At 33.2% G+C, this 22,184-nt stretch overlaps 4 protein-coding genes across 5 annotated transcripts in view; 3 read left to right on the plus strand and 1 right to left on the minus strand.

The window, feature by feature from the left end:
• LOC123685244 (signal-induced proliferation-associated 1-like protein 1) overlaps window positions 1–5,458 on the minus strand; it is a 48,662-nt gene extending 43,204 nt beyond the window's left edge. The window contains exon 1 of one of the 2 annotated variants that reach the window (XM_045624877.1): window positions 5,103–5,458. The gene's annotated coding sequence lies outside the window, so the exon portion shown is untranslated. Of the gene's footprint in view, window positions 1–1,218; window positions 1,375–5,102 lie in introns of those variants that run through there. The other variant, XM_045624878.1, reaches the window with a different exon arrangement.
• Window positions 5,459–5,767: 309 nt separating this feature from the next.
• Window positions 5,768–6,357, plus strand: LOC123685247 (mitochondrial import inner membrane translocase subunit Tim8). The gene is made up of 2 exons (XM_045624885.1): window positions 5,768–6,013; window positions 6,070–6,357. Exons 1-2 carry the CDS (start codon window positions 5,912–5,914, stop codon window positions 6,241–6,243), a joined length of 276 nt encoding a protein of 91 aa, XP_045480841.1. The 5' UTR covers window positions 5,768–5,911; the 3' UTR covers window positions 6,244–6,357.
• A 940-nt stretch (window positions 6,358–7,297) lies between these two features.
• On the plus strand, window positions 7,298–9,289 carry LOC123684182 (insulin-like). Its single transcript, XM_045623350.1, has 4 exons — window positions 7,298–7,517; window positions 7,933–8,008; window positions 8,742–8,910; window positions 9,015–9,289. Exons 2-4 carry the CDS (start codon window positions 8,006–8,008, stop codon window positions 9,212–9,214), a joined length of 372 nt encoding a protein of 123 aa, XP_045479306.1. The 5' UTR covers window positions 7,298–7,517; window positions 7,933–8,005; the 3' UTR covers window positions 9,215–9,289.
• Window positions 9,290–12,786: 3,497 nt separating this feature from the next.
• LOC123684457 (probable insulin-like peptide 5) lies at window positions 12,787–14,265 on the plus strand. Its single transcript, XM_045623729.1, has 3 exons — window positions 12,787–12,835; window positions 13,069–13,234; window positions 13,985–14,265. The coding sequence occupies exons 1-3, from the start codon at window positions 12,833–12,835 to the stop codon at window positions 14,176–14,178; spliced, it is 363 nt and encodes a 120-aa protein (XP_045479685.1). The 5' UTR covers window positions 12,787–12,832; the 3' UTR covers window positions 14,179–14,265.
• The last annotated feature ends 7,919 nt before the right edge of the window (window positions 14,266–22,184 follow it).

Consider the following 22,184-nt stretch of genomic DNA (forward strand, 5'->3'; position numbering starts at 1 on the left):
TTTCAAACTTCAAGTTCCGCTCTAAAACATAGTGAGGTTTCAAGTGCGTAGCCCACGTCCAGAAGAAATGGCAGCTTCGGAAAAATTATCAATTTTTCTTTGAAAATTTCAAATTTTTTCCTATAATTTATAAAATAATGTACTGATCGCCCAACTGCAAGCATTTTCGTAATCTACTTAGTCGAATCAATCAATAAAATGATACAACTTTTATTTTTTTTTAATTTTCTAAAGGTATGGAAAATTTCACGAAAATTTTCGGAAAAAAATTTTTTCAGGTTAGATCGAAATTCGGCTAATCAGAGATCGTCAATTATGGCACCGCTCACCGATTCTTCGTAGAGCTCCCGGTTTCGAGGAAATTTGAACTCGAAATTTGGGAAAAAATTGAATTTGCCTGTAAAAATCGTTATATCTCCTGAATTAGTCGGCACAGACCCCTCAAATACAAACGTTTTTCAAACTTCAAGTTCCGATCTAAAACATGGTGAGGTTTCAAGTGCGTCGCACACGTCCAGAAGAAGTGGCAGCTTCGGTCCTTTACACTTTTTTGGTTTATCCTGGATATTTTCAAACAATTTGATCAGTAGATACCGTAAGTAATCCAGAAAAGTATGAGTATGTAATTGAAAGTTCCCTTTGAAATATGAGAACATTTCAAAAGCCACTACGATATTCCAATTATTTATGGAGACCATGTTGTAGATACTGTAGTAAAAAAAATTGAATAAGAATTGATGATACTTTCTTAGATGATGGCCAATTTTGGAATTCTATGTTATACCTAAAATACGTTTCCATTATTAATAAAAAGAGGTAAAGATACCTCTACCTCAAATTCAGAAATTGGCAATCATATGATAAACTAAGTATGTGTTATCAATTCATATTCAAATTTCGTGAACTCCCCATTTTCCAAACCTTTGATAAGGATGAATGAGATTTCAGATGCCACTATGATGTTTCAATAGTTCATAAAGACCCAGTATTCATTGAATGTGTTGAGATTTAATATGATTAAAACAATAATAAAGCTTAAAACTCTTTTTGGTGTTATGATTTCCAACCTTCAGGTAAATTATAAACCAAACAAAAAATTAAACACTGCAACGCAAAGCACAAAGACAAAATTACATAATGACAACTTCAACATCCCAGTTACACAAATCGAAACATCGTCTCAAAGACGTCACGTGAACGTCATTATTACCAACTCACCGGCGAGAAAAATTTCCTGGAAACCTCTCGACTCAATCCACCCAAGTCATCGTACAATCTCGAAAAACGCGCGTTCAGCACTTCCGTACCACTTCACGCACAACTTACGGATATATGTGTCGGCTGGTCGTGCGAACCTAACCTTTACAGATTTGTCCCGTCTCGTCTGCTTGTAGGTAGGCCTTCGACGATATTATCAGGGCCTTCTTATCGTTCTGTAATAGCAGCGGGACGTGATAGGAACAAACGCCTAGGCTCGAAGCCTGGCTACGGATACACTCCAGTTGTCGTCCCACCATCCTTATCGCATCGGATTTCTGTAGTGCCGAACATCTGGTCCTGTGTTGTACGAGATGCCATGTTTGTTTTCGCGTGCGATACGGGGAAGAATTCACACCCGACATAATTTTATAGCTGTCGCTTGGTTCGCTACGGATTACACGAAAAATCTCAATCTGCAGATGTTAAGGCTTATACGGGAAAAAGAAGAATTTATCTGTGGTTCAACTCTACATCCTCGTCTATGTCTTACTCTATGCACCATAATATCTCCTGTATCGAGTGCTCTGCTCTCACAATAATTACATAGACGTACAACTTTGCGTCCGCCGTTTTATTCCGAAATTCGAGGCTTTATTGTAAAAAAACTGGTTATACATTTAGGATTCAAAGTATTGTCCATTGCTGGTCACTACTTTTTCCCATCTTTCGGGCAGCGTACGAATCCCGTGTTGAAAAAACTGGTCATCTTTTGAAGCGATCCACGAATCGATCCATCTTTTTACTTCTTCACAAGACCAGAAGTGCTGGTCAGCCAGGCCGTGTGCCATTGATCGAAACAAGTTATAGTCCGAGGGAGCAACGTCTGGAGAATACGCCGGTTGGGTAGGACTTCCCATTTCAACGTTTCCAAGTATGTCTTGACCACTTCCGCAACGTGGGGTCGAGCATTGTCATGCTGTAAAATCACTTTATCATCTCGTTGCATTGCTCGGCTCAAACACATTAATTGCGTTCAATAACAATCGCCTGGGATTGTTTCAGTCGTTTTTAACAACGCATATTACACTACGCCGAGCTGGTCACAACAAATAATGAGCATGACCTTGGAACGGTGAATATTCGGTTTGGCCGTCGATGTGGAAGCATGGCCGGGATATCCCCATAATTTTCTGCGATTGGAATTATCGTAATGAATCCATTTTTCGTCTCTAGTCACAATGCGATGCAGAAATCCTTTTCGTCTTTGCCTTGCAAGCAGCTGCTGATAAGCTAACAAACGCCGTTGAACATATCTCGGCTTCAACTCGTTCGGCACCCAATTTATTTTTTTCTGAATCGTTCTCATGACTTTCAGACGTTTTGGCTTGTTGCGTCACTCTCAATGATCCTGCCAATTCTTGTTGCGTTTGACACGAGTCTTGATCAAGTAATGCCTCCAATTCTGCATCTTCGACAACCTTTTCTCTTCCACCGCCATGCTGCATGCACCATTCTTGAAGCTTTGAAACCACTCTCGGCACGTTCCTTCACTAATAGCGCTCACCAAATTTTCATCTGGATCGAACCTACAATTTCGAAATTAACACGAAGACATTTCGAACAACCATACTTAAGGAACCCTGAGGTTCTTCTGTAAGTTTGTAACCATTTCTTGTTCAAAATTCGAAAATTACAGACATTGGCGCGAAATGGAACAATCTGTTTGGAAAAGGAGTGCTCAAAAAATGCCGTGATTTTCTTTAAAACTTGTATTCATGGCCGAAATAAGGCTTTTTTTCTTTTTGAAAAAAAGGAAATCTTTCAACAGTAGAAATTAAATTTGCGGATTTCATTTAAGCATATAAAACTGCCAGTTTAAATTCTCTCTATCCTAATTTGACCCTTGTAGCATAGAGTTAATAGTTAACCCAGTTTTCGACAAATGTTTACTACTAACGAAATCGACGAACGATAAAATTAAATGCATGATTAACATATGGCTGATAAACTTTGGTATGCAACGGAATCCTATTACAACATTTGAAGAATTCCAGATAGCATTCGTTCTCACTGGTTTTTGAAGTACAGTAACTAGCATGATTTATATGTGAATTTGACAATAATTTTATAAGATCAATGATATTATGAATTATGTATAGAACTCGGTAAAGAGTGCTCAAAAAGATCACTACAGAATGAATAGCATTCATGCTAATTCCATACCTCTAATCACCTTCAATTCTCATCCGACATTTCATCAAATGAGATGTTGATGCTTTCTCGACCTGCCCAAACCTTCAATCGACACAATGGCTATTGAAACATTTCAATATGTTCAATTGCAACATCCGGAAGTAGGTAGGTACCCTGTCAAGATATAAGCGATAACAGCACAATGTTGCATTTTCCTCCATGAGTGCTGGAAATGTCATCCATTTAAGCAACAAGTTATCTTTTCCAATTTACTTTCACGCCCATATGGGTTACTTCAACAATGGTGAAATTTTTCACTGTATTGTAGATTTATGATTTACTTTCGCTTCGTGAATTAATGTTTGAAAATGTTCGCCAAAGGATTAGTGCTATTTCATTGAAATTTCGAAAATATGATCATCCGAAACTATTGGGTTTGTTATAAAAAAGAAGTATGCATTTGATTGCATTGTACCTCATCATAATATCTGTAATTTCCAAAGTCAGAGCCAGGAACAAGAAATGAGGAAAACTCTGAACTGAAGTCAGGAGCTTTTGGGAGATAGCCATTCATTCGGGCGCCAATCTATAGCTGTATCACTTCGCCTCAAACTCCTTCTGAATTAAGTCTGATTCTCATGAACGTTTTGAACGATCAAAGACATTTAAATAATGAATACGCTCCCTTTGAGTGAATTAATCCGAAGAGATAAGATAAAAGGAATTCCAAACGATGAAATTTCTCAGTTAGGTCTACCAACAGTCTGGAAAACTAATTACTTAACAAATAGTCCATCATTCAAACCATAATTTCTCAACAGCATATCGCATTCATCCACAAGTTGCGCCTCAATTAAATATTACAAAGCACTGTGTGAAGATAATGAAACCATTGGTAAAGATCACTTATTTAATAACAAATTTCATCACTTGCACTCTTAACGGTGCGGAAAAAAAGGATCTTCAAGATTAGGTACTCAGGATTCTGAATTGTAACTGATCAGAAATCCCTCATTCTTGAATATGGACACCGCAAATTTTACGTATTGTTATGCTGTTCATCTTCAGAAAATCTTTGACAAAAATCAGATAATAATCAATGATTTTTGATCAAAAGATCTTTTTCCTTCGAAGGTATATATGAGGCAATAATCAAAGATTATTTAACAGTCAATAATATGAAACGGCTGAAACAACTCAAGTGTCTTATGTTATGACCCCCACAGTAGTATTCAAATCAGTCTGTAAGTAGGGCAGTTCAAATGGTGGTATTTACCGTTACTCAAGAACATAAACAATTTATTTTTGCGATTAAAATAATTATTTCTGAACATAGTCTTGAGAATGAAACTGCATAATGATGAATATAATTAATGAAAGATGAAACGATATAATTATTATTATATGTATATGTAATTCAATAAGCGCTAAAGTATGGAATATAAACATACGTTCTATGAAGTAATTTAAAATGCAGAAATAACTAAATAATATGAAAAATTAAAGCTTCACTGAATACATAACAGTCACGATTCTTCGAAAACACGATTTGTATGCTGAATATTTAATACCTCGGAATCTACCCTCACTATTCACAGAATGCCATAATACAAGATAGTGAACGTAGCTATTCCATCACCTTGGTCATCGATTACATCCGTTGGTCGAAAAAAAAATAAATTGAATGGAATACAATGAACTCAACTTACACTGTCGCTCTGTGAAGACTTCCGTTGGCGAGGCACACAAAATAACGTCACTTTAAAGCCTTTGCGATACTTTAATTGAGTTTCAATGATCCAAACAAGAGCTACACTTCACTTATTCCAACCAGTATTTTATTAGGGATGTATCACAACATAGTACACGTTATTGGTCCACAGCACAGAATTCCAAATTAAAATTTACACTTCACTAGTAAACAAATAAAATAAAAACAAATAAACCCAGCTCCTCACTAGTGTATCACTGCATTGTCAAAATACCTAAATCTCAATTGACAATTGAGACTTCGACTGCGAGTGCGTGGAGCGTTCATTGTGTTCAGTGATTCATGCCTTGTCTCGTCATGAAGCCCCTACCATTCAAAAAACGAAGCTTCTCAGCCTGCAGCACAACAGGAAATTAATAAATAAACGCTTCTGCCACCTAGTGTCAAGGTTTATAACTACCTTATTATAAACTACGAAACCTTTTTGAGAAGGATGGAAATACATACCTTTGGATTAATTAATGCTAAATATTATCTAGAAAGTATACCTCATTGCCATGAGATAATGATTTATAGAAAATGCATGGAAAATAAAAGAATCAAATGAGATTATGGAACTTAGTCTTATTGAACATAGAAAAAGTGAACAGTGTACACAGAAAAATTATAATATTTGGAGGTTAGAAATCAGTTTTTGGGAATCTGAAAGCATTTTCCGACAGTTTCAACTTTTTTTAATAATAATTGTCGAAAATCACTTTTGCAGATTTTTGTAAATTCTAGTTTTACCTTCAGCATAATACAAAAATGAGCTTCGATTCCTTCGACACAACCTTACCCAAAGGGGGAGATAAAGACCTGCAGGACTTTTTAATGATTGAGAAACAAAAAGCACAATTCAATGCACAGGTAATTGCATTATCGTTCTGTTTTTTACGAAAAATTTCAACTTAATTTATTTCCAGATCCACGAATTCAACGAATTCTGTTGGGAAAAATGTGTGGATAAGCCAGGAAACAAATTAGATGGAAAAACTGAAACTTGTTTAACAAATTGTGTTGATAGATTCATAGATGTGTCTCTTCTAATCACAAATAGATTTGCTCAACTACTACAGAAAAGTGGAGGAGCAATGTAACTGGAAATGTTAAAGATTGTTTTTAGTAGAAATGTGAGCTCAGGGTGATATTATTATGAGTTCGGTGTATTATGAGTAAAAGGAATTATTTATATTAAACTTTTTCCACAGTTACATATGCATCCTGATTTATACTTTCCATTGTAATTTGAACTCATGAATGAATAAAAAAGAAAAACAAAGCCTCCAATAAGAACCATTATAATTAGATATATTCCACATTTAGTTTGAGCTCATTCTTTCTTTTTTGATCAAGTGTAGGTATTTCAATAATCGCTACCTTATTTGACAATTGTTTTATAATATATGTACATTCATTGATGTGGTGGATGCGCTGGCACACCCATTTCTTAGTTTCAGTACAATTTATTAAATTTTTTATATGATTTTATAAAACCAGGTTCCTTTCCTGAGTGGAACAAAAGAAAAATATTCAAATTCACTCTTAATTTTGCTGAAAATATAAACATTTTTAAGAGCAATTAATTGGATATAATTCTAATTATTAGTAAAATATACATATAGCATCATAATTGATATGTTCAATTATTTACAATCAAGTCCCCTCCAAGGCCCAATTTGTTGTTTTCTGTGAATAAAAATAGTGGCAACTTTTTCTCTTTCCTATGTATATAAATATAAAGATGGAACTCTTATAGGAATAAAAAATTTTAGATTGCTTTTAACACATTTTATTATTTAATTCAAATAGTGATTAAGATAGAGGCATCTTTACTCTCCTCAACTTCTACACTCCTGTCCATATATTTTTTTAATATCAACGTGAAAATTTTTTTCGTCCTAATGCGATAGATAAGAAATATTGTAGCGTTTTTAAGAAAAATGCAAAATTTAAATTTTGTTGTACTCGCAGCATTACACGTATCAATCTAAAAAATGAGATGATTCATCCAAATAATTGAAACAATATTATATTAAGGTAAGTTGTTGTTTAAATGAAATTTTCTAAGACCAAGTTAATTATATAATTGCACACATAATGTTCAGTCAAAATAAGGGAATACCAAGAAATGTTTCCCAATCGGCGATATTCGTCGACTAAGCATTATACCATACCTATCTAGTTCTTTCTTTCATCCTGGTTTGGTTATTGACAACATGTGTATTTATTAATTTATTATTATTTATATTTGAACGGTATCATAGTGCTATCATTAATTCCCACAAGATTAGTAGGACGAATATTATCTATAAATGATGAAAAATATAAATTCTTAATTGAAGAAAATGGTTCACGTGTGTACTTAAGAGCGGTGAGTACTCCTTCTATCATAGCATTAATAATGAGAGATTATATGTATGCACATATCTTGCAGATATCGCCAAATCATAAGTTTTTTACAGCCGAAAAACAAGACATGTAATATTTATATCCACATATTTGAGCATTTTTGTATTTCATTTTCTTTCACTATATTTCAAAATATATATCTAGTTTCGGCGAGGATTGTAGCTATTTTCTTAGGCCACCCCTATATGCCGTTCTAAGCAACCCTCAAGATGAGTGCATTATGAATATTGAAGTGTCATGATGTATTATGGTAAGGTACACAAGACAGTGAATATTAATTAATTAAATGCTCATTCCAATTGACCTGAGATGTTGAGAAGGATTTAAATATTAGAAATATATTTGCATAATATGTGCCAAAAATATCCCCTCTGTAGGTGTTTCTTGGGGGCTCTTTTCCATATAAATGATGATGAGGATACCTAAGCCACCATTCCACAAACGTTCAACATGGTGAGTAAATCTTAAGAACAACTTCATTATTAAACTTATAATTATGGAAGTATCATACATATATTGACTTCATCAAATTTTCAAAATTTGGTGTATTTTTACTCAAATTGAATTGAATCCAGATTCTCTGTGGTGCCTACTTAGGTACTAGAAATCCTAGTATCACCTCAATCACTAATTGTCGAGTAGTAGTTTTTCTTTAATTAAGAAACCACAGAAAACTTTTAAATCTTCTTCTTCTTCTTAAGAATAGTAGGTCTAGATTATTGATCAGTCTTTTCCCAGTTAGATCGCTCTAGCTATCATTTCCCTACAATGCCAGTTTTATTCTGTGGTGCGGGCCTTCCGTCCAGCCGTAAACACGAAACTCTCGAACGGAACTACTTAGAAACTTGAAATCAGCAGGGTAAATTTAGGGGGGCTCCGTGAAAAAGGCTATTCAAAATATTGTTTTACTGTTTATTTCAAAACTACGGATTGGATAGAAATGAAATTTTGAGTTTAGATGTTAACTAACATGCTTCAAGCCCCATGCAAAATTACAGGTTGATAGCATTATCAGTACCACAGAAAATTCAAAGTTGTTTAATAATGTATAAAATATTGAATTCACGTAAAATTAAAATTACAAACTGAAGACTATCTATACCTAACTATGTATGAGGTTCGGTTATTTTTTTCAAGATATTCTATTTTGTTTGAGCACCTATACCATTCAATTTTTACTTTTCAGATCTCCCAACTCTTCTTCATGTTAGCTGCTTCTTCCATCTTTATATCTTACTCATCTGGTAGTCCATTCTACAAACACGAAAATAGAGGATTATGTGGATCACGATTGGTGGACACCTTGGCAATTGTTTGCAATTACCATTACAATTCACCAGTAAACAAGAAATCAGGTATTTTTTTGTTTTGTATTCTTATACAGATATTTTCTGATGTTTCCTTTATATTTTGATTTGAAAATTACAAAAAATTTTATATTTATCCACTACTTTTGCAGTGAAATGGAATCTTGAGGAAGCTTCTGACTACTCAGATGATTATAATACAAATGCCCTAACAGCTCCTGGTTATCATTGGTTAGATAATGATTTGAACTTATTCATCCCAGTCAGGCATCAGAGAGGAATTGTGGAAGAATGCTGTAAAAAGCCATGCTCACTAAGTGAGCTCAAATCCTACTGTTCGGCGGTCTTATAAATTCATACCAATATTTATATTATATTAACATAAACTCTGGACACCACTCTTATTAAATATAAAACTGTTTTTGAATTGAAATTTTTCTTTATCAACGACCAACTATTTGGTACCTACCCCTTAACATTATTAACGATTTCTATAAATCTAATAGCATTCAGCAAAATTTTTCGAAGGAAATACCGAACGAAAACAAGAGAGCTGAACAAAAAAAACGAATGAATTAGTTCATCAAGGCCTCTTGAGCGCTTGTTCTTTCATGCGTCATTTTCACATGTTTTATAGTTAGCTAAATTATATTAGATGTGATCCGAAGGCCAATTCACCGGATTTTTATAGGGTTTTCATATTATTTCCTCAAACAATAAACTTCATGGAAGATAATATAGATATTGTATATTTTGAATTTGCGAATGAAAAAAAAATTAAAATTTTGATAACTTTTCGTTTTCCGCAAAAAAAATTGATGATATGTACTATGTACAAGGCACTGATATAGTTTTAAAATATTCATGAAAAAAATCATTACAGAAGATAAAATGACAATTTCGTGAAAGTCGTCGCCCTCTTTTTATTTGCATCGAAAAAAGAATGAAGAGGGAGTGACAACGATGTACAACTTAGTACACCGTACAAAGTTTAGTCATCGCAAGAGCGCCAGAGAAGAAATGAATGGGTAGGTACCAAAAGTTTGATATGCGAAAAAACCACGTGGTGGTAATCCCTCTTCAAGTAAATATGTACTCCGTTCTCTTGCCATGAACTTGAGATTCCACAAAAAAGTCTATACTTTTTGCTTCTTATTTCATCTCGGCATCCGTTTAAACCTTCACAGCAAATAATTTCGAAGCAGTCCGTCTTCAGAATATACTCTTCAGAGTGTTATTAGATCCGAAAAACTAGATTATTTTCCCACGTCAGAAAACTACATAACTAAATTTTGGGATAACACATATTATGAAATCTGATGGAAATATTCTGAAATTCGTTTCAGTGATTTCGAATCCCCCCTGTAAGAAACGCGCAAAAACAAATAAAGATTAATAATTGATATCGGGAATTATCGGCTGTTTTTGAATAACATTGAATTTTTTTTTTGTGGATGGCAAACTGCATTTGTTTTTGATTACTGTTTAAAAATGATTTAATTCTGCCACTTGAATGTAATAAAAAAATCAATATTCTTGATTTCATTGCTAGAAAAAAAAATAAATGGAACCGGCTCTGCCCAAACTCCTGAATCAATTGGGAGGAAACTATATGTCTCTATGGCAACCAGAGAATTATGTCATATTAGAAAAGACATAATGGGTCAACTTCTATCAACTAGTGATTGATGTGTCGACTTGCAGGCTTAGAATAGGCCTATTAATAAATAGTTATTAGACGGTATTAGATGACTTACATTTTGAGGCCTGATTTTAGACACTGCTCGACAGCCTTATACCAAAAGGTCAAGTCTGCTCCGAACTGTCTTTTTATTAAATGTGGGAGAAGCCCAACACTTTTAATATTGCAGTATTAGAATGCAGATGTCATCAATGAACGTAAATTTTTATTACATGGATGGATTGAGGCTCTCGAAGTATCCACAAAATTTAGTGGAAAACTCCAAAAAATCATTCAATAGAATTATAATGAAATATCCCAGAAATTTACTATAACTAAAGTATTGAATAAACACTGCAAATTTCACACTATGATTTATTATATATTTTTTTCCTAAAATATCTCAAATCATCGCGTCAATACCTTAATCTCGAGCTATCACTCTTCACCGATAATAATATCGGAAAATAATATAGGTATTTAAAAACTCATGATTTCGAATAACAGGCCAATTGAAAAATCTCCGGTCTATTATAATAAAACACATTTTTTTTTATCAAAATTCGATTTTAAAATTCAACATATAGTTGCCTTCGAGGGCGATACAGCGATTATAGGGATCTTCCAACTTTTCGATACCATTTTTGTGGTACGATTTGTCCTTCGCTTCAAAATAAGCCTCTGTTTCGGCAATTACTTCTTCATTGGCGCTAAATTCCTTTCCAGCGAGCAATCTTTTGAGGTCTGAGAACAAGAAAAAATCGCTGGGAGTCAGATCTGGCGAATACGATGGATGCTGAAGCAAATTGGAAACCCAATTCATGCAATTTTGCCATTGTTTTCATTGATTTGTCGCACATTGTCTTGATGAAACAGCACCTTTTTTTCTCCAAATTCTCCGTTTTTTAACGATTTCATCCTTTAAACGATCCAATAACGCTATATAATAATCGCTGTTGATGGTCTGGCCCTTTTGGTGGTAATCAATGAATATTATACCTTGCGCATCCCATAATACTGATGTCATAACCTTGCCAGCTGACTGTTGTGTTTTTCCTCGCTTTGTATTCGGTTAATCGTGTGCAGTCCACTCAGCTGACTGTCGATTGGACTCCGGAGTGAAATGATGGAGCCTTGTTTCATCCATTGTCACATATAGACGCAAAAATTCAGGTTTATTGCACTTAAACAGCTTCAAACACTTCTCAGAATCATCAACACGTTGTTGCTTTTGATCGATTGTGAGCTCGCGCGGCACCCATTTTGCACACAGCTTTGTCATGTACAAATATTTCTGAATGATATGATGTAAACGTTGAGATGATATCTTCACAATGTCTACTTTCTCGATCAACTTTACTTTACGGCCATTCAAAATTATTTTGTGAACCTTTTGATTTTTTCGTCGGTGACAGCCTCTTTTGGGCGTCCACTGCGTTCGGCGTTTTCGCTGCTCATTTCAGCACGTTTAAACCTAGCATACCAATCAATGATGTTTGATTTTCCTGGTGCAGACCCCGGAAACTCTTCATCAAGCCAAGATTGTGCTTCAACTGTATTTTTTCCTTTCAAAAATCAATATTTTATCAGCACACGAAATTCTTTTTTTCCCACCTTTTTTCAAATAACAAAAGTAGCTACACTCACAACGCAATAACTCACAAACTAATGGTCGCACATCTGTAAAATTTTGACACTTATCGTTTGAAGGTTGGTACTAACTAAAAATCATATGGATTTAATACTAGCTCCGCCATCTGTGCATCAGACCGGGGACTTTTCAATTGGCCAAATATGAGCCTACTACATCAGCAATCATGCGTAGCTCTATCTCTTCGTAAGTGTTTGATTTTGGATCGAACTAAATTGAAAATTTATATATTTGATTTCACTCACGCTTTGCAGCACTGTCTACTAATCTCAAATAGTTTACGATCTGCCATTGCTATTTATGCCAGATAATATATTTATATTTTTACATTATATTTTCTTTCAATTGTTATAACGAAGACTTACTACGATTCAATATCATTTCTTAAAACATCCCCTATGTTGGCCGAAATACGAAAACTATGAATATTTGGTGTCAACTTACATCTACCCTTGATAGTGAAAATCATCTAATGGATGCACATTTCAATTGATTTGAGGTGTTGTGAACGATTAAGAGCTTTGGAATATATTTGCATAATATGTGCCAAAAATATATTCCCCTGTAGGTGTTTACAAGGGGTTTACTATATAAGAGAAGTCTAGAACATCTAAGATACCATTCCAGAAAGATTCAACATGGTGAGTACCTACAAGATATTATCCCTCAAGATGAATAGTTATAAATGTCATGGTAGCACTTAACTTATGAAATTATAAAAATAGTAAATTGATATTATACAAAAACAAAAAGATTATAGATATTAGATTAAAAGGGAAAATCATTTCAATATACATAATTACATAATATGTACATTCTGCCAAGAATTTACCAGGAAAACTAATTATATTAACAGTTATTATCTATGTTTCAGATTTCCCAACTCTTCTTTGCCTTAGCAATCTCTTCAGTATTAGTTTCGGAATCTTCTTGTGCTGCGTACGAACATGGGAGCATGAGAGTTTGTGGTTCACGATTAGTGACTATCATGTCTTTAGTTTGTGATGACCTAAACAATTCGCAAGGCAACAAAAGATCAGGTGAGAAACATTCCTTTCATAGTTCAAAAATTGTTCTGGTACTTTTTCAACGGAGTAGTTGGACTCTATATTTCTTCGTTGGAGTCATGTTTCTTCAATTTGATTGTTGTCTTATACCAAAAATAAAACGATAACTTAAAAAAAACTAATCCTAAAAAAATAATCTTTTTTATTACACCATAACTATAGGTATCTACCGAGTTATGGTATTCATGGTTAAGTTTTTCACACGTAGAAGCAATACTGTCTTGTAGAGCTAGTTGTTCTAACTCAGCCTGTTATACGGCACCGTTGATCAGTTGGCCATTTTTCTCCTGTATTTTAAACCTTACCCATGAATTTTTATCCTAATTTCAACGCTGCATGAAGGAAAAAGGTATATGACTTGAATGCAATGCGCCAAGGGGGTCATCATACAAGATTAAGACACTAGCCTCAAGGAAAGGGATAATGTTAAAACGATAGAAACAAAGCATGGCAAGTTATTCTCAGTCAATTTTTAAGATTCGTCCTTTATAATCATCCCGGGAACACTGATGAAATCCCTGCCATATACACCTCTCTTGACCAAGCGGAGCATGGTGAATTATACGTGAAACGGTTGGGTTTATGTCTCAAGAAGTGCTGTTCTACCAAGAGATATGCAGCCTATGATGCCATTTCTTTGGCAAGCAAAGAGCAACTACAAAAAGATAAATCCAAAGTATTCGATGATAACATAATCGATGAATAACCTCCTTTCTCTTGCAGTTAACTGGAGTCCAGAGGCCTCTTTTCAGTATCCAGACTTCAGATCTAATGCCTTGTCTGCTGCTGGTTATCATTGGATGGACAGTGATGTCAACTCCTTCATCCCAATGAGACACCAGAGAGGAATCATTGAAGCCTGCTGTGATAAAGCTTGTTCCATAGATAAGTTAAGATCTTTTTGTCCAATTTATTGAGTATTTAATTGATATAAATTTTAATCCGTATAATGCATTTAGGTTGATGAAATCACTTTGATGTACACAAATAAAATATGAAACTTTCTTAACTGATTATTTTTCTTTGATAACCTATTCCCAGTTTAACATCGTACTCATATTTCCAAATTAGACTTACATTTAGGGAATGAAATTTTTCAATCGGATCACTTAATCTTCCATACAAAGATGCATAGCTTTCATTTTGTAGCTACGATGAGGCACCCAAAAAATATATGAGATTATTCGCACCTCGTTTTTCAACCATCTTTTTACGTATATTTGGATATGAAAGTGCCTCAAAAGAAAGTTTGTATACATTGATGAGTTAAAAAGAAACACTTCGAATAACCGCACAGGAAAATGGTAATAGGGTTTAAATCAGGACTGCATGGAGGCCGATAGTGTTGTTTGTAGATGTAGACTACCAAACTTTCCTTAGTATGACCTCACATGTTCAATAATAATAATAATAATAATTCTTTATTGATCCCTTTGACATTACAAAGAATGTATGGAACAAGTCATATATAATGAAGTACAAATTAATAAGCTATTTAAGAGAAAATTAACACAAACATATAATATAATCTTAAAACATAATGAGTGAACAAAGATTATCTGAATTGACCATCTGTCATGTATTCCCCCACACTGTAATAAGCTTTTTCAATTGATATACGCTTTATGGCATCCTTGAATCTGAACTCATTCAAAATCTTAATTTTGTCAGGTAGATTATTGAACATTTTAATGCCCTTATAAGATGGGAACAGTTCAAATTTTGTTGTCATATGTTGAGGAAAACACAATGTTCTTTGGTTTCTCGTGAAATAATTGTGATAGTTCGACAATCCAACCAAGTTTCTCAGATTACGTCTTGTATTCATAAGACATTTGTATATATAAACACAAGGAACCGTCAGGATGCAATGTTCAATAAAGAGCGGCGTGCAGGAGGAAAGTGGGCTGACATTGAAAATCATACGCATTATTCTTTTTTGAGCTATAAATATTCTGTTTACGTCGATAGAAGCTCCCCATAATAAGATGTTATATTGTAAATGACTGTAAACTAAACTGTAATATACATCTAGAATAGAATTCAATGGCAGACATAGTTTTAATTTATTTATAGCGTAATAGGATGTATTGAGTTTTTTACTCAATACATCAATGTGTTAACACCATTTCAAATCACTATCGAGATGTACACCTAAAAATTTTACACTTTCTGTAGAAGAAATTTGTACATCTCCCAACTGAAGGGTCAATGGGACAGAACCCTTTATGCCAAAAGATAAAAGAATTGTTTTTTCAATATTTACAATAAGCGCATTTGCTCCACACCAATCAATGAAGCCCCTCAGTAGACTGGTACAGCATAATTGGAGCTCATTGATATCTCTAGATGCTACGGCAATAGAGGTGTCATCCGCAAATAAAACTAATTTAATTAATTTATAGCCATAAAGATATTCAGGCATATCATTCACGTATAAAATAAACAAGAGAGGCCCCAACACCGATCCCTGAGGAACACCGATATTGACACCATATCCTAAATTATATAATTTATCCATTATAAACGGTATAGTTATAATGGATATATAGTCTTTGAATTTTCTTAACCAAATTGATTTCCAGAATACTAATATACTCATTTGCCAATAAATAAATATAAGAATAAGTAGATAAGTACTTTGACACTCGATGAATATTCGATAAGAGTTTTCGAATCGATCCACTGAACTTTTTCTTGAGACGCCTTGTAGAGCGTACTTCTAGTGATTCCAAGATAGCTCCCGTACTATCACAGAACATTAATCTTCGTTGTATCATTTTAATGAGCATTTTGGAAATTATTTTGACTGAGATTCAGATTAAAGAGGTGGTACGTTGACTCCTTTCCATTTTTGATAACGATACGTTGAACGTTTAGTCTTAAAGGTTATGATTTCGAAAACACGGATTCATCCGTGTCCTCCAAGAAAATTTGTTGATTTATATAGAAAAACTGAAGATTACGTAGCATTCTTGTTCGAATATTCGACATTATGAGATTTGCTCAGTTCAAAGTCAATTTTCACCCAAAGAATTTGATAGGTATTTAGATTATAACGAAGAGGATGAGCACTAATCTTGTCTAGATGAAATTTCATATATCTAGTCATTTGACAACTCTTCAGATCTAAATATTATATAAAATGTTTTGAAATTTTAGCTGGATATATCTTCAAGAACTAACCAACCTGATTATGTAAGTGAGAAAGTTGTACCATGTTTGTATGTTTTTATTTTTATACAATTTTGGAAATAAAATAGTTACTCATTTTTTTTCTAGTTGAAAGGAAATTTGAGATGGGAATTTATATTCGTTCAGGAAAGTAGGAAGTAAAATTCTTTTTGTCTCTAAGTTGGAATAATTAGCCCTTTACTTAGGTGGGGGTTGATCGACGGCTGTCTTAGTTTATTATAGATAATTCTCTATTTCTCAAATCAATGTCTAGAGCATTTTTTTTGCAATTTCTATAAAGCACAAAATATTGAGGAAAGAACCTGCTTTAAATTTTGCATACATTTACATATAATATTTTACGTACCAGAGCGCTATAAATATAACATACTTTGGTACTTTGAAAAAGAGAAAGAGAACTTATATGCATCACGAATTTATTTCCACCTCATTTCTTTGATGCGACTCCAGCCGATTTTTTTTTGTAAAACTAAAAGGACGTTATCGAGTCAACCGTTTTCAGTAGAAAAATTAGTTGACTAAAAGAGAACTGCAGGTGAGTATAGAAGTCGCGTTCTGAAAATATGTTCAAAAATGTTTTGATGATTGAATTATTCGAATTTTGAGTCGAAAATGGTCTCAAACGATAAGGTGCGATTTGTTGATGACGAATTCGTTTTCAAATTTGATTATGTTCCTCCGTATACACGATCACTTTCGAACGAAAGGAACTAAAGACTTGAAATTTTCAGTGTAAGTTTGGATCTGAATCTGAATATGGTATGTTTGAACATTTTTTTCTCCTGTTAATTTCAGAACTTTAGATTCGATGTTCCGAGATTGACATTTAGGTCTCTTCGAAAATTTCATATAGATGGCGTAATCAGAATCATAGAAAATTCAAGAAGAATAATGAAAATAAACCAACTAACTTTTAGAGTCCACAAAATCGACAGAGTTGAGATTTTGGTTGGTGATATGAGTTAACTATTTCAATCTGTGATAATTATTTATGCACAATACAGGATGCAATGAAAAACTTTCATTTTTATATCAGATCATTATTTATGATAAGTCCTTACATTGAATTGTGCATGCAATTTTTCAATGTCGAAATACAGAAGCTCATATCTTAATTTTAATGTTTATCTTTTTCAATGCATAACAACTTTTCTTGTCAGATTGTAACACTACCCCGTTTTATGATCGACAGCAGAATGCCTGTCAAATTGACGTAATCTGCAACATCGATTGTCAAAGTCTCATATAATTTTTTTTTTTAATTTTCAATTTGGTACTTTTCGATAGTTCGGTCGTCAACGAATCCAACAAATCAGAGATCATAACAATCGGTCCATCCGTTCTTGAGTTATAAATGAAGTAACTAACCCAACTTTGTTGAATATAAATAGATTTTAACTAATCAATCATTTTTAGATTGACCTTTTTCGGATCTGAAGTATTCGATTCCTACCTCCTCTTCCCTCAAGTACGGCCTAAATTAATTTTTTTTTCAATTTTCAGTTTGGTACCTACTTTTCGATGATTCGGTCGTCGACGAATCCAACAAATCATAGATCATAACAATCGGTCCATCCGTTCTTGAGTTATAAATGTAGTAACTAACCCAACTTTGTTGAATATAAATAGATTTGAACTAATCAATCATTTTTAGATTGACCTTTCTCGGATCTGAAGTATTGGATTCGTCATAGGAGGTTTGAGGAGATGAAGCTGCAACTGCAGTTATCAATTTGAGATAAGAACAAACGAAACACGTGTCGGGAAATAATAATCATAGAAGACACATTCCTAAGTTCTTCTTTTTTATTTCAATACATTCCCACCTTGTTGTTGTCTCGAAATGTCAGTTTCAGAATCGATGTCCAAGAAAATATCTGTTGAAATTTGTCCTCTACATTGTGAAGCTATTGGCATCTACAATAACAATGCTTCGGTTTCTCCTTCACAAAATAAAGGTTATCTCAGTTCATGGCATGTAGATAAATTGGGTTTTTGATTACATCCACGAATATCTGTGTGATCTGATTACATAATTTTCCACTGTAATAGGGAACATACCCTACTGTATCCTGGAATGTGAGCCATACATGGTGTTGATGAATAAAAGTAACAAAATTCAGGTAGAGGTTCTGCATGAAAAAATAATACAGTTGTTCACAAATACTTCGTATTCTGGGTACAGGTTGTTGAAGTTTTTTTTTTTTTGAAAACTAACTCTTTAACTATTGCTTTCAATATTTTTAAAAGAAAAAACTCCACAGAGCTATTTCAAGCTAAAAATCATATATTGATAATGTATCAAAGAAATTGATGCTATTTTCTTAAATACTCACCTAAGTTGGAATATATGAAAACCTTGATATTTATTACTCTCTGGGTTTCATTTATATTTATAATCGTAAAAATAATGTTAGTGACGGTTGTTATGCAAAAAACAGATTCGGCAAATATGAATCGTTAATGTCCTTGATAGCTGTCGCTAGCTTTATAAATGCAGCCGAGCATGGTGACAGAAATTGAGGCTTTGACCAATGAAGATGTCTTCTTTCTTTGTCCTACAAATTCTGGTTTCTGATATCTTATTATTTCGAAAAAAAGAAATCAGGGGTCCTTGAAGATTTATTCTTTAACACCCAGTTGAAGGAACGTTCATTAAAATTTGATGTTACATTTGAATTTTAATCCTCCGTTAAACGGCGCAGGTAGCCAATAAGCTTCTCGTATTGCGGGATTAAAGTTTTAATGACGGTATTAAATTTTGATGAACGATCCTGCAAATGGGTGTAAAGTCTTATAGTTCTTGAGATGCCCTCAATTAGCATCAAATTTGTACAATGTACAAACGCCAACGTGTCTCTTACCATTTCTCTTTAGTAAATTTTCATTGTAGTTTTGACAACTTTTGTTATAACGATCATCCCTCTCAATATCATCCTGTGTATCTCAAAAACTGGTGATAGCAAAGCCATTACTATTTGACTTTATAATATTGCACTCGAACTAAGAGTGATGACAAAAATTGAGAAATTCCAAGGAAGCCTTTTTTAATTACGTGTTTAATTATGATTTTAAAATGAATGAAATAAATGAAAGAAAAATGAACTGAGCTAATTTCATTTTCAATCATGTTTGACTCACCCCGCCTCTAACAATAATTTTCATTGAAAACCAGTCTAAAATTTTCACCTTATGGGTAAGAAATATTTGTCGCCCAAAAGTGTTTCATTCAAGATGAGTTTCCAACGAGAAATGTTAAACTGCCGATGAAATCTTCTTTGCGACATACTCAATTTGATATTTCCAATTCAATTCACAGTCAATGTAAACTCCAAGAAACTTTACACATTTATCAACTCCATATGTTTGGTCATTCAATTTTATGCTACTTGGGTTCTCTATGCCTGATCTGATGTGGTGAAACATTAAAACATTTTTCTTTTCATCTGTGTTGATCTAAATGTTTCTCCATTCGCTTGTATCTCAATCATTTGTGTCCTATTCTCAAAATATGATTTTACCCATTCTAGAGCTTGTCCTCTAATCCCGCTTCTTTCCAGTAGTTTTTCAAGAAGAATGTCAGCATGAATGCTGGCAAAAGCTTTGGATAAGTCCAGAAACAAACCCTCAAAAGCATCTTATATTTTTTTGATAAACTGGTATACTGCTGTTTGTATTGATCTTCCCTTTAGATAACCATGCTGATTTTTGGATATTACATTGTTATCCAGCATAAAGTTCACTAGCTGTCTACAGAAAGCCATCTCAAATATTTTGGAAAAAGATGTTGGTATGCTTATAGGACGGTAATTTTAATTAGACTGCTACTAGTTCCTTTCATGTAGCTCTTATAATTCCCGATAAAATCTTTCTGGATATCAATTGAGAAAATATCGAAAAAAATATTTCGAATCTTTTTCCCAAAATTTATTGAAATTCTATCGGGAAGTTTGATCTCCCGAACAATTCAGAAATGGAATATGTAGCACGCGTTGACAATATGCTAGTAATGGGACAATTGCAAATTTTATTAGGTAACTAGCTTATAATTTACTTTTAGGTAGAGTGGACACAGTACTAGGAAATAAATTGGTGTCCATTAGACATCGGCGTCTTGTCTTCAACATCACTTAATTTCTATTGGGTGCAAGTGCACGCTGCTCAAATAGCTTAGACTAAAATAATTCCTTGTTTCATTTCATCTCATGGTCACGAAAATATACAGTGAATCAAATAAGTGTCTTACAAGAGGTGAGTTTTTTTTATTCATTGATTTTTACTGATATATTCAATTCGATTTATTAATTTCGACTATAAATTTCTGATATTGTTAACCACTTAATATTTGACAGTTTTTGAGGGTACAGAATCCGTGAATATAATGAAGAAAAATCGGTTATTCTTATTAAATTTGGTAGAAAAATCGGTTGGTTCACATCACATTTTACGAAAAATTATATGAGATAGGAGATCATGAAATGAAAACACTTATACTTGATTCGTTATAGTACAGAATGTAATTTTTTGGGAGAATTTTGAATAGAAATTTAAATGAAATAACTCTGGATATAAATCATGAAAGCATGAAATTAATTCTTGAATTTCTCGAGATATGTATTCTCAGCGAAATTAGAGTGATATGTATATTAATTTTTCAAGGCATTGAAGATGAAATGATAATTAAGTATAGTAGTTCTATTTAGAATTCAATTGGAAGAAAATTTATTTCAGAAGGTTTTTATATATTTTCATGAAGAAAATTCATAGAGGCAGAAAAATCTATTTTTTTGATGTCCAGAATACTTGTTTTTTCTCATTATTTCTTGAGAAAATTGCACAGGTTTGAATCAAATGAAATCATTTTTCATATAATAAGATTATGTGAAAGAGGTAAAAAAAATGAACTTTTGTCATTCATCAAATTTCATTCTTTCAAATTCTTGAATAGTGTTTAAAACTGAGAATTTTACGATGTGTCTCGTAAAATTATCAGTTTATGTTAAAATTTGTTGAAATACTGGAAATTTTACTTTTGATTATTCTCAACGGCAAACCTTTATCTGACAAAGCTTTTTTTGGGACCATCTACTGCTCAAACTGAATGCTATACTAAATTTCATTAAAATCGGATGAGAATTGTAGGAATTATGGCTGTTACAAGGATCTCTGTACACACAGACCGACAGATAGACATACAGACTGACGGAGAGACAGAAACGAAATCAATGTTGTTTGGGATGGTATGAAATGTATTTTTCGAGTGAAAATTTGTAAAATCGTAAAGTAAATATTATTTTAATCCCAAAAATGATCACAATGCACAATCTTCGGTAGATTCGCAGACAAAATCTATGTTCACCGGATTTTGGATATATAATATACAAATTTTAAAATCTAGATCGAATATTCGAAGAGAAACATCGGAACCCTTTTGATTATTTTCAATTGGATGTAGGTGTTCTGATTATGGAATGGGATACCTACTTATTCAAATAGTATCCAAGAATGTGATGCAATCATGACTTCATCGAATTGACCAGGAACTGTCTATCAAATTCTTTTTGTACATTTTCATATTCGATCTCTACTTCTCATAGAATAGAAGATTTTTATAAATAATTTTATAACGAGAAAAAAAAATATTAAAAGTTTCCGACCAAATCATTAATGAAATATTGGAATGAATAATGAATAATAATAATTTTATATTGATGATTTGTAGAATTAA

The sequence above is a fragment of the Harmonia axyridis genome, chromosome 7 (assembly GCF_914767665.1).
Source record: "Harmonia axyridis chromosome 7, icHarAxyr1.1, whole genome shotgun sequence".
Classification (NCBI taxonomy): Eukaryota; Metazoa; Arthropoda; class Insecta; order Coleoptera; family Coccinellidae; genus Harmonia; species Harmonia axyridis.

Excerpts from the sequence above, each read along its gene's own strand:
- LOC123685247 (XM_045624885.1), top strand. The coding sequence starts at position 5,912 with ATGAGCTTCGATTCCTTCGACACAACCTTACCCAAAGGGGGAGATAAA. Across the intron at positions 6,014-6,069 it reads AAGCACAATTCAATGCACAG|ATCCACGAATTCAACGAATT; the intron begins GTAATTGCATTA and ends ATTTATTTCCAG.
- LOC123684182 (XM_045623350.1), top strand. Across the intron at positions 8,911-9,014 it reads ACCAGTAAACAAGAAATCAG|TGAAATGGAATCTTGAGGAA; the intron begins GTATTTTTTTGT and ends CTACTTTTGCAG.
- LOC123684457 (XM_045623729.1), top strand. Across the intron at positions 13,235-13,984 it reads GCAAGGCAACAAAAGATCAG|TTAACTGGAGTCCAGAGGCC; the intron begins GTGAGAAACATT and ends TTTCTCTTGCAG.